The sequence below is a fragment of the Lutra lutra genome, chromosome 3 (assembly GCF_902655055.1).
Source record: "Lutra lutra chromosome 3, mLutLut1.2, whole genome shotgun sequence".
In the NCBI taxonomy this organism is placed as follows: Eukaryota; Metazoa; Chordata; class Mammalia; order Carnivora; family Mustelidae; genus Lutra; species Lutra lutra.
Window position 1 is genome coordinate 68,501,515 of NC_062280.1, and position 16,288 is coordinate 68,517,802.

Below are 16,288 nucleotides of genomic sequence, written 5' to 3' on the forward strand. Positions count from 1 at the left end.
CTTTCTGGCCATAACAATATTTAGTGTTAATTTTTTTTTTTTAAAGATTTTATTTATTTATTTATTTGAGAAAGCCAGAGAGCATGAGATGGGGGAGGGTCAGAGGGAGAAGCAGACTCCCTGCAGAGTAGGGAGCCCGATGCGGGACTCGATCCCAGGACTCCAGGATCATGACCCAAGCCGAAGGCAGTCGCTTAACCAACTGAGCCACCCAGGCACCCCCTAGTGTTAATATTTTTGATGAATTGACTCATTAATAAATATTCCTCCTTATCTCTGGTAATACCTATTTTCTTCAAGTCTACTATGTCTGATATTAATATAACCTGACCAGCTGTCTTATGCAGTGTTTTATATGTTACATATATATTTTAACTGCATTTATATGTTTACATTTAAAGTGCTTCTTTTAAAAAATATACATAAATAAAGTGCTTCTCTTATAGGAGCATAATGTTGGCTCTTGCTTTTTTATTCAAACTTTAAATAATAATAAGATATCTAGAAAGTTCCCAAATATTTGGAAATTAAGCTTCACACTTTTAAAAAAATAATTTATTTATTTGAGAGAGAAAGAGAAAGCGAAAAAGAGCAAGAGCGGGGAGGAGAGGGAGAAGCAGGCTCTCCATTGAGCAGAGAGCCCTATGTGGGGCTGGATCCCAGGACCCTGGGATCATGACCTAAGTCAAAGGCAGATGCCCAACCAACTGAGGCACCCAGGTGCCCCAAGCAACACACTTCTAAATAACCTATATGTCAGATTTACATGCGTTAGTAAGTCTTAAGGTAAATTAGAAAATATGTTGAACTAAATAACAATGAAATCTTAATATATCAAAATTTATGGGATGCAGCTGGAGCAATGTTTAGAAGGAAATTGATAGTTTTAAATGTTTCTATTAGAAAGGAAGAGAGATCTCAAACCAATGATCCAGTTTCAATCTTAAAAAGCTAGAAAGACAGTAAATAGTATGCAAAGTAAGTAGAAAGAAGGAAGTAACAGAAACTAAAGGCAGAAATCAATGAAACAGAAAGTGGATAAAACAGGGAAAATCAGAATCAATGCTGACTCTTTAATAAAACTAGTAAGCCTCTGGCAAGACTGATCTCAAGCACTTGTGTTTCAGGAAACATTTCTAATAACAAGAATAAAAGAGAGGACATCCCCACAGACCCTACAGACATTGAAAAGCTAATAAGGAGGTATTATGAAAAATATGAAGGATAAATGCCTTCAAAACCACAATTTACCAATAATTACTTACCAAAACAGCACAAGAAAAAAAATTTAAATAGCCCCAAATGTACTAAATAAATTAAATTTGTAATTAAAAGCAAAACAAACATCATGCCCATTAGGATGGCTATTATTTTTTAAAAATGTATTTGTGAGGATGTGGAGAAATCAGAACCTTCGTGCATTGGTGGATGGAATGTAAAATGGTGCAGATGCTGTGGAAAACAGTACAGCAATTCCTCGAAATATTAAACATGAAATTACCATGCGATCCAGCAATTCTACTTCTGGATATATACCCAAAGTAAGTGAAAACAGGGACTTAAAGATGTATTTGTATACCATGTTTATAGCAACATTATTCACAACTGACAGATGGTAGAAACAAGCTGAGTGTCCACCAAAAGATGAACAGATAAACAAAATGACATATACATAAAATGGAGTGTTATTTAGCCTTTAAAAAGAAGGTAATTCTGACACAGGCTGTAACATGGATGAGCCTTGAAGATATTATGCTAAGTGAAATAAGCCAATTATCATAAAAGGAGAAATGTTGTATCATTCCTCCTCTATGAAGTTCCTAGAGTAGTCAAAAATTCATAGAGGCAGAGAGTAGAATGGTAGTAGGCTGCCACGAAGGAATTAAATGTTTAATGGGTATAGGACTTCAGTTGGGAAAAATAAGAAGTCCTAGAGATGGATAGTTGTGATACTTACACAACAATGTGAATATACTTAATGCCACTGGACTGTATATTTGCAAAAGATAAAAATGGTAAATCTTACGTATATTTTACCACAACAAACCCCAAATAAACACAAAATCTGCCTACAAAGAAAACTACAAGCCTCTATGGCTTCACTAGTGAATATCAAATACTTAAGGAAGAAATAACACTAATCTTACACTGAGTCTTTCAGAAAATAGAGGACAGAATACTTATCATTCTGTTTCATGAGGCCAACACAACCTGGGTAAGTAGTACACTTGTATGAAGTAAAGGTCTGAATATTGGCCAGATAGTTACAATGCAGTTTTTCTAACAGACTTAGTGTTTCGCATTATAGTTTCAAATTATCAAGTGTTTGTCATAAACAAAACTTGAGGCTATCTAAAAGTGAGAAACACAGGTAAGAATTTTCTAGGCATGTTTTAGTGTGCTTACTGCTGCTAAGGCTGATATTTAGTTTGAGTTCCTCCAGTTCAGAGCAGAGAAAAATGAAGATAACAAAAATCTCCACAAATCCTTGTTTGGTGTTCAGAAAGTTTTTATGTACTACTGGAAGCACCTGAAGAGTTCTGAGGTCCTCATCCTTCATTTAACTTAGCTTAAACTAATCCTGCCATATCAAATTCTAGTCCATACAATCAAATGGTATTTCTTTTACTAACTTTGCCTATAGGTTCCCAATTGCAGCTCACCATCCCAGAGTGGTTCTTCCTATCAAGTCCTGTCAAAGGTCAAAATGAAACAGAATGAGCATGACTTTAGGGCAAAGGCCCTCTGAGATTTCAATGCCATGACTCAGTCATGAGTAGTTAACTGGCTAGAGAAATCACAAAGGAACGGATTCAGAAAGGAACTGAAGCTCATACAAATATCAGAGTGACAGAATTTCATTATCAATAACATTACTATACTTATAAGTATACAGAAGTATGTCATGAAATGCTGATAGACTTCCTGCCAGCTTAGATATAGCTAAGTGTGCATTTATATTAGAATACACGGAAAAGCACAAATACACAAAATGACTCAGGTTCCACATACAGTATGACAAGCCAAGGAGAAGACAGTTTTAATACTACTTTTCTGGACTCATCATTGCTACCACATTGTGTGTGGCAAAAGCAGCCGCCTTGGTATAGGTTGACTTATGAGGAAGAGATCTCGGTCCTACCTCCAAATTTTGGCTAGATGCTTTGCTTTCTACTAAAAATGGATCCCTTTTCACAATGATTCACCTGTCTTACCATACCAACAAACTATACCATATTCTACCAGAATATGTAATGTACAAGGATATTTCATGTTACAAACATGAAAACGTGTTTCTTAATTGCGAATTTAATTTTTGTAGAATAATAGTTTTAAGCACTTTTTAAATAAAAAGGACAATTTCAGTTGAAGGAAATACTCCATACTAAATTTTGAAAACTGAAAAAGTCTTTAAGGAAGTAAATGCCCAATCCCAGTTTATCTTTCATGTAAATCTCAATTAATAAACGAGTCAAGTATTTGCCATGTGTGAGGCCCTATTTCTTTATTCTTTTTCTTTTTCTTTCTTTTTTCTTTTTTTTTTGAGAGAGAGAGAGAAGAGAGAGAGAGTGCATGAGGGGGAGGGGACACGCATGCAGGGTGAGAGGGAGAGAGAGTCCTAAGCAGGCTTCACGCTCAGCATGGAGCACCACATGGGGCTGGATCTCACAACTCTGAGATCATGACCTGAGCTGAAATCAAGAGTCCGATTCTTAAATGTATGAGCCACTGAGGTGCCCCTGTGAGGCCCTATTCTAAGTACTTTACATGTATTACCTATATATATATATATTTTTTTAATTAACATATAATGTATTATTAGCCCCAGGGGTACAAGTCTGTGAATCGTCAGGCTTACACATTTCACAGCACTCACCACAACACATACCGTCTCCAATGTCCATAACCCAACCACCCTCCCCTACCCCCCTAATCCCCGCAAACCTCTGTTTTGTGAGATTAAAAGTCTCTTATGGTTTGTCTCCCTCCCAATCCCATCTTGTTTCATTTTTTTTCTACATGTATTATCTTAAAAAAAAAAAAAGATTTTATTTATTTATTTGACAGAAAGAGAGAGGACAAGCAGGGAGAATTGTAGGCAGAGGAAGAGGGAGAAGCAGGTTCCTGCCTAGCAGAGAGCCCGATGTGGGACTCAGTCCCAGGACCTGATCATGACCTGAGCTGAAGGCAGCTGCTAAACTGACTGAGCCACCCAGGCACCCCTACATGTATTATCTTATTTAACCTCTATTTCCCTATCAAGGGGTACTGCTTTTATACCCACATTATAGAGGAAAAGTCCATACAGGATGACATAAAAGAACATGTTTAAGGTCACCCAATCCATAACTGATGACACTTCAATTTGAACCCAGTCAGTCTAACTGGAGAGTCCAGGCTCTTTTTCCTTATTTTGTTTTTTTACATCTTTGCTATTCACATACATACAGTTCACCCATTTGCTTTCTACTTTTGTACACCACACATGCAAGAAGGATCACAGCATTGATTCTCCAGTCTTTACTGAATTTGTTAATTTGTTGTAACTAATTTAAGGAGACCCAGAATTCCGTCTCCCTCCTTACCCCCTTCATCTTTTGCAATTCTGTTTCTTCTCTTGGGCCTTAATTAAATAGCAAACAATGCCAATGGGAGACACTAGTGCCCAGAATTAGGAAAGCATAGTTATTCTTTTTCCAGTATTCCAAACTCAAGATACAAAGTGCTCTTGCATCACCTAAATAATGGAACATTTTTTTTTTAAGATTTTATTTATTTATTTGACAGAGAGAAATCACAAGTAGGCAGAGAGGCAGGCAGAGAGAGAGGAGGAAGCAGACTCCCTGCTGAGCAGAAGGCCCGATGTGGGGCTTGAACCCAGGACCTGGGATCATGACCTGAGCCGAAGGCAGCGGCTTAACCCACTGAGCCACCCAGGCGCCCCAATAATGGAACATTTTAATACTGGTCTTCTACTTTTACACAGCTGAGGAGTAGAGGCAAAGAAGGACTTACTTCCTTTCTATCTAAGCTTGATCCTATGACTGCCTTTTTACATCTCAATACTGGTAGAAGAGCACCAAAGAACTAGAGCAAACAGTACTGCGGTTTGTGTGAGTCTATGACAATTATCCTTGGAGCAGTCAGCTGGCTCTGAGCAAAAACTATTTGTTAGGCTCCCCAAGAATGATTCCCAGTTGTCTCAGCTCAGTGAAATCTCAGGGAAAGAAACCACTGTTAATCACACACTAAATGCCTGCCCTCCATTTAAAAGTTAACTCCCCTTTGATGTTTCCTGGGTTCTGAACATCTTTTAAATAAATAAATTAGTGAGACATTTGTGTTTTTCTCTTTGTAACTGTTTAGCTTTTCTTCTCAGCTGGGAAGCTGGTACAAAGGTTTCATTCAGAGGAACAAACATCATCTAGATAAAACTGCACTAATATTTCCTGAGAGGCTAGCATTAATGAGAGCAAATTAAAGTGCTATTGTTGTACTGTTTTTGGATAGTGAGTGCCTACAGGTAAGAAACACTTAAGTATCAACTACACTGTAGTGAAGACTGAAGCTTCAATTAACCCTAGCAATTTTGGAGAACTCCAAGGGTGACCATCTGTGAGGCAAACAGCTCAGAAAACTCATACATCTTGTTTTCATCTTTGTTTGGATGATTATAATTTCAGGGTATAAATAAGGCTATTAGCAAGAACAGAAGAACAACAATAATTACAGTAAGTATTTGCAGAGCACTTTGATCACACTATGACATCAGTCACTCTGCAGCTTCAAAATGGAAAGCTCATGCTCAGTGTTTGCTCACCATGACCACCCTTAAAGGTGGCCACACCAGGTACTTACTAGAAGCTACTGGGATTCACAAGTTATTTCTTTAATGGATTTCATGTCACTCCATCTCAAAGCAGCCTCAATCCATACCATTCAAATTACTCTGGAAGTTGTTTCCAAAATCATGATGCTGGATCAGAATGAAATCTATTTTAACTCATCCACCTGGCATTTCAAGTTTATGTGCATTGTAGTAACTTCTGGAGGCATTAATCAGATTTGGTGGGCTGAGAAAGGGTACTAAATTACATATATACTTTATGTGCTATCAGTCCTTATAAATTCTAGTTAAAAAATGTACAAGGATGAGATTAATGTAGTTTGTACCTTAATGAGACTTCTGTTTTCCTGTTCATTGCAAAGGTCCCTATCTCTAGGTATACCAGATGGCAGGAGGTACTTGTACCTGTACACAGGGTTTACCCAGTCATGTTTTGGACTAATGTGTCAATAAAGCTGCCCTGTTATAAAATGGAATATTATAAAAAATTCAAATCATAAATAGTTGTTAGATATAAAAAATCTGAAATACAGAATTAGTGAATAAAGATATCCAAATGACTGTATCTCCTTAATTTCAAAAGAACATAGAATTTAGGTAGGTAGAAGCTATGTAACTAGTTACAACTTGCAAAAAAGCAAGGCAAACTTACCATGGACTGTCAGGAAACATTTTGACTGTAAAACCATAGGAGGCATGATACTTAGAAAAGGGGCCAAAGTACAAAAAGTAAAGTTAATAGGAACAATACGATTTCTACATGAGAAGACAAGCTGAAAGTTTCCAGAGCAATACAGAATTCTCTAAGATTTTAAAGTGGATGGTCAGAGTATGTTAGATTCCTCAATAGATGAACCTGGGCTTTCTACCTGTAATGGTCAGGTACTACTCCCACTGGGATCATTCATTTTTTCCCTCTTGTCTTGAAGAGACTTCTTGGACTGATCCTCTGTCGATCCTTAGGTCTTTTATCCAACAGGAAACAGATCCCTGACTTCCTTGCAGTCTTGTGACTACTTGGAGCATCTGTGATTATTCCAACATCTTGTTCTCATTCAAAAGATTAAAAACTAAAAACTCAACTTTCTAATTTCTCTTGCAGTTGGAGGAGACATGGTACCAAGTTCTGGATGAAAAAAGTCTGCTAAAGGGCTAAAGTCTTTCTTCCCTATGGAGGGAAAGGGGCCAGAGGATAGCTTACAGGCACAAACTCACCCTACCTCTTTCCTGAACTTAGATGCAATGCATCTAAGCTCAGGATGCAGTGAGCAGAGGAGGGAAGTGTTCTGCTGCGTGCAGAGGAGGAAAGGGGTCTGATTCTTGATGGCACCAATGAACAGGTAAACCAATGTTAGTTACCACCTTCCTCTGGACTTCTTTGTAGGTAAGAAAAATCCTTAAGTATTTTAACCATGGTTAGATTTTCTGTTTTTTTTTTTTTTCATCCAAGAGGATTTCTAACATACAACATATAACACAATAGAGTTAAGTCCTGGGAATCCAGGGACAAATCCATTTGGTTTCTTCCTTCAAGAAACGTACCATCAAGTGAAGCGGAATGAAATGCAAATAAAGAGTCCTGACACACGTGTGGTAGAGGTAGGTGCTATCAGAGCACAGAGGAATGAGTGACTGAAGTCTATTGACAGTGGCCAGGGAAAGTTTCCTGGTACAGGCAAAAATCTGTGCTGGGTCTAGAAGAATGAGTGGCAATATTTCAAAGAGAAAAGGACAAAAACCAGGGCGTCTCAGGCAGAGGGACTGGCACAATTAAAGACAAAGAAGTGTGAAAGCATATGCTACATTCAGGAAATAAAAAGTAATTGGAAAAAAGATACTAATTAAAGTAAATTTGAAAATGAGTCAGGGTCTTTAAAGGCAAGAAGAAGTATAATAAGCACTGTATTCCAGTTGAAAGGAGGTTAACAATTCTGAAACCACTATAAAAAATAACAGAACTGAACAATTAAGAAATAGATAGTAGATGGTGGGAACGAACCAGGTTTCTCACTGGAAATCGGAGGTTACAAACAAATGGAGGGAGAAGGTTGAAATGATCCATATGGTAATAGATTAGAATTGGAATCATCAGTATGAACTCATGTTTAACTTAATATAAATACAGATATTATATGTAGAAATATTTGTAGATACGTATATACACAAGTTAGTACACAAACATATAGTTCCCTACTCTGTGGGCTGAGAAGGCCTAGAAGCTACCATATCCCAGTAGCAACAAGCACATGAAACACCCAGATCTTGGTTTCTTTTTTTTTTTTAAAGAACAAAGTTTAAGATTTTTTTTTTTAACTTATTTGATAGACAGAGATCACAAGTAGGCAGAGAGGCAGGCAGAGAGAGGAAGGGAAGCAGGCTCCCTGTGGAGCAGAGAGCCCGATGCGGGGCTCAATCCCAGGACCCTGGGATCATAACCTGAGCCAAAGGCAGAGGCTTAACCTACTGAGCCACCCAGGCGCCCCAAATCTTGGTTTCTAATACCATTCTCTAACAAAAGGAACTAGGGCTCCTTGGAGAAATGACTGATGCTAGCTGGGCCTAGGGCAGGGAATATACAAGATGAGCCTGAAGCATCTTTTAATGCCAGAAAGTAAAGAAATGCTCAAAAAGAAAACAAAAAAAACAAAACTCAAAACCCGACAATGACAGAGGTACGTCAAAGGGACATGTGAGCCAACCGAAAGATCTCCTAATGGCCAAAGTTGAAACACTTTGAGCAACAAAATAATTTTGGGTTATGATCCCCAAAATAAAGTATCTGTATGTCCATATGGATATAAATGATTGATTGAATAAATAATAAGTGCAGGAAAGGAGACAATCTCCCAGGCAGAAGAATTCCAAATAATTTATGTAGATACTCCACCCTCAAGGAGGTGGACCATAACTTCTCATTCCTTAAGTGTGCACTACACATAGTGACTTCCTTCTAAAGAGTACAGTAGGAAAGAGGGGAAACTTAACTCTGCAGTGGAGAAACTTGACCAACACTACTCAGTCGGGTGATCAAAGTTAACATCAACAGTGGATGTCATGTTGACAGCATGTACTCTTGATATGATATAATGAGAATGGCACTTTGGCTCTGTGTTCTTCTTCTTCCCCCAAATCCATAACCCCAGTCTAATCATAAGAAAAACATCAGACAAACCTCAATTTAGGATCATTCTATATGATTTCAGGGTTCTGGGATTAAGCACCCTCCCCCCAATCAGGCTCCGTGCTCAGCATGGAGTCTGCTTGGGATTCTCTCTCCCTTTCCCTCTGCCCCTTCCTTCTATGCTCATGCTCTCTGTCCCTCTCTCTCTCTCAAATAAATAAATCTTCAAAAAAAAAAAAATGCAATGTGGTGTCCTTAGAGCCTAGAACAGAAAAAGGGTATGTGAAAACTAAGGAAATCTGAGTAAACTATGTATTTTAGTGAACAGATAACAGAAATATATTAATATTGGTTCATTAACTGTGACCATACTAATGTAAGATGTTAATAGTTGGGGAAACTCAGTATGGAGTATATGGTAGTTATACAATTTTCACAATTTTTCTATAAAGCTAAAACTGTTCTAAAATTAAAAGTTTATATTAAAAAATTAACTTTGTATTCTTACAGCTTATGATGTGAGGGGCAGGTGAGGGTGGGGATGGGGAGGTATTTATAAGGTTGGAAATTTATGCCAGAGCCAGATAATGAGGAATCTTTATACCAGACTAGGGAGTCTGGCTGTCTTTCTTTCTTTTCCTCCCTCCTTACCTCCCTCTCTCCCTCCCATCCTCCTTCCCTCCCTTCCTTCTTTCCTTTCTCTTTCTTTCTCTCTCTCTCTCTTTTTTAAGATTTATTTACTTGAGAGACAGATTGAGAGAGCACATGGGAGGGAATGGCAGAGGATGAGGGAGAGACAGAGTCTCAAGTAGACTCCATAGTGAGCGTAGGGCCCGAGCTGGGGCTTGATCCCACGACTCTGAGATCATGACCCCAGCCAAAATTAAGAGTCGGAAGCTCAACTGACTATACTACTCAGACACCCCTAGGCAGTTTCTGTAGGCACTGACAACAACTGAAGAGTTTTAAACAGGTAAGCCATATGATTAGATCTGTATTTTATAAAGATGGTTATGATTGTTTTATACTACAAAACATGAGGTCCTATACCAGACTAGTAAAAATCAAAGCTCTGGGACTGTGCATGTACAGTTTTTTAAATCTTCATGTGATCCTGGTGCACATCAATGACTGAGAACCACTCCTATATAGAATTAATTAAAGAAGAGCTCCAAATAATAAGAATCTGTCAGAAATCATGGGAGCCAGAGAAGACAACAGAATGATAATCGAGGAAGGAGTTAAGTCAAGACACACTTTAGAAGCAGAATCAATAGATCTTTTGAAATGATCAGATATGAAAGCAGGATGAAGCCAATATACGCAGGATGAAGCTGCATATTTAGATATGGAACAAGATCTCTAGCTTTGGTAGCTGGGTAGAGGATGAGACTAATCAAGACAGAGTTCAGAAAAAAAGGTAGGTAATGGTGGGATGGTGGTAGGGAAGAGAAGAGAGTAAGTTCATTTTGCACATGACAAGTTTTAAGGATCCCACAATATATTTATGTGGATATTGCCAACAGACAGTTGGAGATGAATTTAGGTAACTGGCAGGCACTGGTACAGATGTCGATTTGGGAGGCAAGTCACTGGTTTACAGGTAATAGATGAAGTCACGATGAACTGATTTAGAAAGAAAATGAGACTGATGGAACTCATGGTAATACAACACTTAGGAGACAGGTAGAGGAAGAGGAGCCAGCATATGTGATCAATACTAAAGAATACTAAAAAAGAGAAATTAAAAATAAATAATAGGTTTTGACCTTTATCAAAGTGTTTTAAACCTGGCTGTACCAGCAGAAGGCAGAGTTGAGGAATAAGTAGGTAAATGGGATACTGTAGGGAAGGTAGTAAATGTAGATGACTATCACAGGCAGTAGAAAGGAAAAGAGAAGCTGGAGCACATCTTGGGGTGTTGTCTAATCAAAGAAGAGTATTTGTTAAGTTGCAAAGATCTTAAGCATCTTTGTAGAATGAGAGAAAACCCAATGTTGAAAAATAGAATGAAAATAATGGAAGCAGCGCCTGGGTGGCTCAGTGGGTTAAGCCTCTGCCTTCAGCTCAGATCATGGTCTCAGGGTCTTGGCATCGGGCGCTCTGCTCAGCAGGGAGCCTGCTTCCTCCTCTCTCTCTCTCTGTCTACCTCTCTGCCTACTTGTGATCTCTGTCAAATAAATTAATTAATTAAATCTAAAAAAAAAAAAAGGAAAGAGATAGATTGTTGACAAGCTTTAAGAAGTGGGAGGAAGGGAGGGGACACCAAAAATGTGTCAGTCACATAAGGTGTCTAGAACAATTTCATTCTCTCACGAGTGAAAACAGGTAAGTTTGTGGTGGAAGGAAAGATTGTTCAGTAAGTCCTTTCCCAATGTTATAATCCTTGTGTAAAGTAAGAGACTGTAAGGTAGGGAACTTGAGGAAGGAACAGAGGAAAAAAATGGAAAAGAAAACTAACAACATTTGAGTAAAGGAATGTTAACAGCTAATTGGCCCAACTGAAGTCGCAACTCAAATCAGCAATCACTTACTGGTTGCCTCCTGACCACTCACTCTCCATTAATAGCTCATGGATTTGAGATCTTTGAATCTGTAGAGACATGGAGACATGACTGAAACCAGAATTTATTTTCTCACAGTACTGGTATCAAAGTTGGTTTCGGGTGAGGTATCACTTGCTGGCTTGTAGACAGCTGCATCCTCACATGGCCTTCCCTCTTGCACGCTGTGGACAGAGATAATCTCTCTGGTATCTTGTTCTTTCTTGTAAGGACACAGTTTTATTGGATTAGGGGCCCATCATTATGACCTCACTTAACTTTTATTACCTTCATAAAGGCCCTATCTCCAAAAACAGTCACTCTAGGGGCTGGGGTTTTGACGTATGAATTGGGGTGGGGGTGGGACACAGTTTAGTACACAACAAAAGCCATCTTAGAGACTTGAGTGGCCTGGTCTCACAATGGTACAACTTTAGGATGAAACTAACTTTGAGGAAAGAAAATTGGAAAGATAAAAGGAGGTTCGGTGCCATTGTTAAGCAGCTGGGTTATGTTTCATTTGAAGCCCAACCCACCTCTGGCTTTTTCAGTTATTAAGCCAATACATTCCCTCAATTATTTAAGCCAATCTGAGTTTTCTGTTATCTGCAACCAGAAGTAACCTGACAGACCCATTACATGATTTCCCCTACCACCTGGCAGTATGAGGGCAATATATTTGTTTTTATCTGTATTAGGCCTGTCCAGGCTGGTAGTACAAAAAGTAGTGGTGATTTAAGATGGTGGAACTGAGGGAGAATATAAATGATGATCATAAAGTAAGCCCAAAATGGCCAGAAATAAAAAATAAAGAGGACAGAGGAAAAGGAGGGAGGAGGGTGAGGTGCAGCTGATGGACATGATGTGGCTTAAGTCTGGGTTAAATAGAAATAAGGGGAAAGGAGGGGGCACCTGGCTGGCTCAGCCAGTGGAGCATACAACTCTTGCTCTCAAGAATGTAAATCAGAGCACCATGTTGGGTATACAGATTACTTAAAAATAAAATCTAAAAAAAGAAAAGAAAAGAAATAAGGGGAAGAGAAGAGAGATAGAACCTACTGGTTAGTAATTAGGCCTTCTGAGTTGGATAACCCATGTCACCTAGAAACAAAAACTGTGACACTGTAACAATGAGAAGGAAATCCTGCTTTGAATGAGAAGCTCTTAAGTGTGGCTAGAAAGAACCACAAGGTTATAAACACCTATGAAATAAAAACACTTTAGAGTAGACAAAAGCTAAAACATGGACTGCCATTCACCACTTCATTTTAACCTTCATTAAGGTTATTATAGGTCATTATAATAGATTTCCATTCCTTGCTCTTCAGTAACAAACACATCTATTAAAACAGGGTTTGGGGCACCTGGCTGGCTCAGTCAGTAGAGCATGCAACGCATGATCTTGGGGTTGTAAGTTAGAGGCCCTTGCTGGGTGTAGAGATTACTTTAAAAAAAAAAAAAACCACACAAACTTAAAAACAAAAGAACAAACAGGATTTGTCAAACTCAGGTCCTACCGACAATTTTTTTTCTGACAATTTTTAAAAAATCATGTCTATATTATGATAATGATCTAAAAATAAAATCAAAAGGAGCAAATGTATCACTGCTACTTGATTTCAGCACCTATGTCTGCATTTATGATCTTGTTGGCAACAAGCAGCACAGATATATAATATGGAGATGATGCATCTGAATATAATGTCAAAGATTCTGCAGTATTTCAAACTGAGAAAAGTGGTGAGGGAATTGAGAAGACACACAGCGCACAATAGTAAAGATGGGCTAAAGTCAAAAGAACCTGTGTGGCGGAGGTCAGTACCTTGTTAATAATGAGAGCTACAACTGGGTTCTGGTAACAAACACATCAGCAGTCACATTATGCTGGAAATTTGAATTTCATTGGCTTTGTGATTATATCTGCACTTTTCTTTAAAGATTTCATTTACTTATTTGTCAGAGAGAGAGCCCAAGCAGGGGGAGCAGAACGCAGAAGGAAAGGGAGAAGCAGACTCCCCACTGAGCAAGGAGTTGGATGTGGGGCTCTATCCCTGGACCCTGGGATCATGACCTGAGCCGAGGACAGGTGGACAGCTGCTTAAGTGACTGAGTCACCCAAAAACCCCTCATTTGTACTTTGATTTTATACTTGAACAAGAGCTCTGTGCACACAGAGCTTATAACTAGATTTGTGTAACAATATGTCAATTTAAGTCAACCCAGGGGCCTAAGAATTTTTTTTTCTTTTAAATGGAGGTTTATACATTTTTCAATATTAAGAAATGCTGTATTAGGAGATTCTGTTCCAGAGAATTCTCCTCTTATTTCTCCTTAATAGCTGAAATACCCCCAAAGTAGGGCAGAATCACCTCAAAATCAATTAAAAAAATCAATTTCAGGTGAAGAGGCAAAGGTTTTTGGACTAAGTTGAATCCAGGCTCTGCAATTTGCTACCACACAACCTTTGATATGATATTTAACTTTGTTAATGTCAATTTCCTCAAAATGTGGCTAATAAGATTATTTTAAGATTTAGGAAGGTCAGAGAAGGTGATCTATGTAACACATACATGTGACATAGTGCTGGGTACACGGTAAGTGCTCAATAAACTTTAGCTGATATTATTGTTGTTATCATTAGTCTGGTTCATCTTACAACTTCCACAGGGCTTCATGGAAACCAAAGCACCAAGCCTTCCACTGTGCTGCTTAGCTTAAATAGACTTAAGTAGTCCCAACTACCCAAGAAGGTAAAAAAACTAATTTACCAGTGAAGTAGGGAAGTAAAGTAGAAAGTGCTGAACCAAGTATATAATAAGCCTCAAGTTCAAGTCCTGGTCCAACCCTCTATTATCATGACTTTTAGAAAAGTCACTTACTTTGCCTGAACCTATTGGCTCATTTGTAAAATGAAGATAATTCTTAAGTTACAAAGTTCTTGCACAGAACTTTATAAACTACATAGTACTTCACAAATGTAAAGTCAAGTTACTATTTGGTGAATTCCAGAAACATTTCTAAATGGCACCCCTTAAAGCCTGAAAAGGAAAAAAATGTATCACACAAAAAATTCCCACCTCCCACTGCCGAGCAATCAGGTTTTGAGGTGGGGAATGAGGACAACAAGCCAAACTGAAAGTAACAGTCAAGCCTTTACTTACTGCAACGGTGCAAACAAGAGGCAAAGAGAAGCACCAGCTCTGAGTGTTACATTTTTCCCTGTGGAACGGCATTGGGTGAGGATCACGTAGATGCAGCACTGATGGGGGAAACTGTCTCCTGTCTTTCCATGGATCCATTGGCTAGAAGGGGGTTGGAGGTGGGGGTAGAAGAGCAAGGAGTGGAATGGTACTGAGCCAAAGTGGAGAAAGTAACTCAGCAGCAGTCCCCATTATTGAGCATGACTGCCCAGGGGAGCCTTGACTATAATCCCCCCAGAAAACTGCAATGCACTGGCTGTGAAAATGGCAGCTTCCTCCTGTGAGGCCTTCCAGGAAAAGTCTTGTAATTGCCTGTGATCAGGTCTGAAATACCATGCATAGGATTCTGACCTGTAGCAGGACTCTTCACCCAGAGAAATAAAAAATATGAACATTCCTTACCCAAAATATAATAAGCCTTATTCCAAGAAATTATATAAACTAAAAAATCAGTAAATTTAAGAATGATTTTCTGGGGGCGCCTGGGTGGCTCAGTGGGTTAAAGCCTCTGCTTTCGGCTCAGGTCATGATCCCAGGGTCCTGGGATCGAGCCCCACATCGGGCTCTCTGCTCAGCGGGGAGCCTGCTTCCCCCTCTCTCTCTCTGCCTGCCTCTCTGCCTACTTGTGATCTCTCTCTGTCAAATAAATAAATAAAATCTTTAAAAAAAAGAAAAAAAAAAGAATGATTTTCTGAAGTCCATGAATAATAATGCCATAGCAAGTTGCTTAAAAATAATTGAGAATATTATATTCTTTTTTTTTTTTTAAGACTTTAAAGGAATCTCTACATCTAACATGGATGGGGCTTGAACTCACAACCCTGAGATCAAGAGTTGCATGCTCTACTGACTGAGCCAGACAGGCATCACAAGAGAATATTATATTCTTAACCTTCAAGGATCACATCCTGTAAAGAAACCTCAGGAATCTTCTAACATCATCTGTAACTCAACTGCTAAGAGCTCAGCACCACATTTTCTATAGAAACATTTAAAATTGTGATTAAGATACAAGGTTAGCCCACACATGCCTTTTAAATCCATAATGTGGATGAAAAGAAATTTGTTTGTTTATTTTAAATGATCTTAGAAAACTGGCAAATTCCATTTTCCCAACAGTTGAAACACTGCCAATCCATACTGCCTGGGGCAACATGAATCTTATTTAATACAAAAACAGTATGATTAAATGATGATTCTTTTAAAACAACAACAACAAATCCACATAAAACCTGTCAGCCATTTCTCTGCCACCTGGTAACACAAAGCGTGTCTAAAAAGTGATGCTGTTTAACTAAGAAGTAAACCTGTGCATCAAAATAAGTGTTGACCCTTCAAGTAAGTCACTTCGAAAGATTACTATTTATTAAAGTAATAAACATCTCTGAAATTCCATTTTCAGATAATATCCTCCAAGCAAGCTTACTGATTCTTTTTAATTTTTATTTTTTTTTTAATTTAAACACAATTAGTCAACATATAGTGCATCATTAATGTCAGAGGTAGAGTTCAGCAATTCATCAGTTGCATGTAACACCCAGTGCACATCACATCACGTACCCCCTTTAATGCCTGT

General features: G+C 38.4%; 1 protein-coding gene across 6 annotated transcripts in view; it reads right to left on the bottom strand.

Annotated features, from left to right (window-relative positions):
• Positions 1-16,288, bottom strand: part of METTL8 (methyltransferase 8, methylcytidine) — an 85,232-nt gene that overhangs the window by 50,184 nt on the left and 18,760 nt on the right. For 5 of the 6 annotated variants that reach the window (XM_047722142.1, XM_047722143.1, XM_047722145.1 and 2 more), the window contains one exon: positions 2,634-2,692. The exons of the other annotated variant lie outside the window; for it this stretch is intronic. In XM_047722142.1, coding sequence (XP_047578098.1) covers positions 2,634-2,692 — 59 coding nt within the window. The remainder of the gene's footprint in view (positions 1-2,633; positions 2,693-16,288) is intronic. 6 annotated transcript variants of the gene reach the window in all.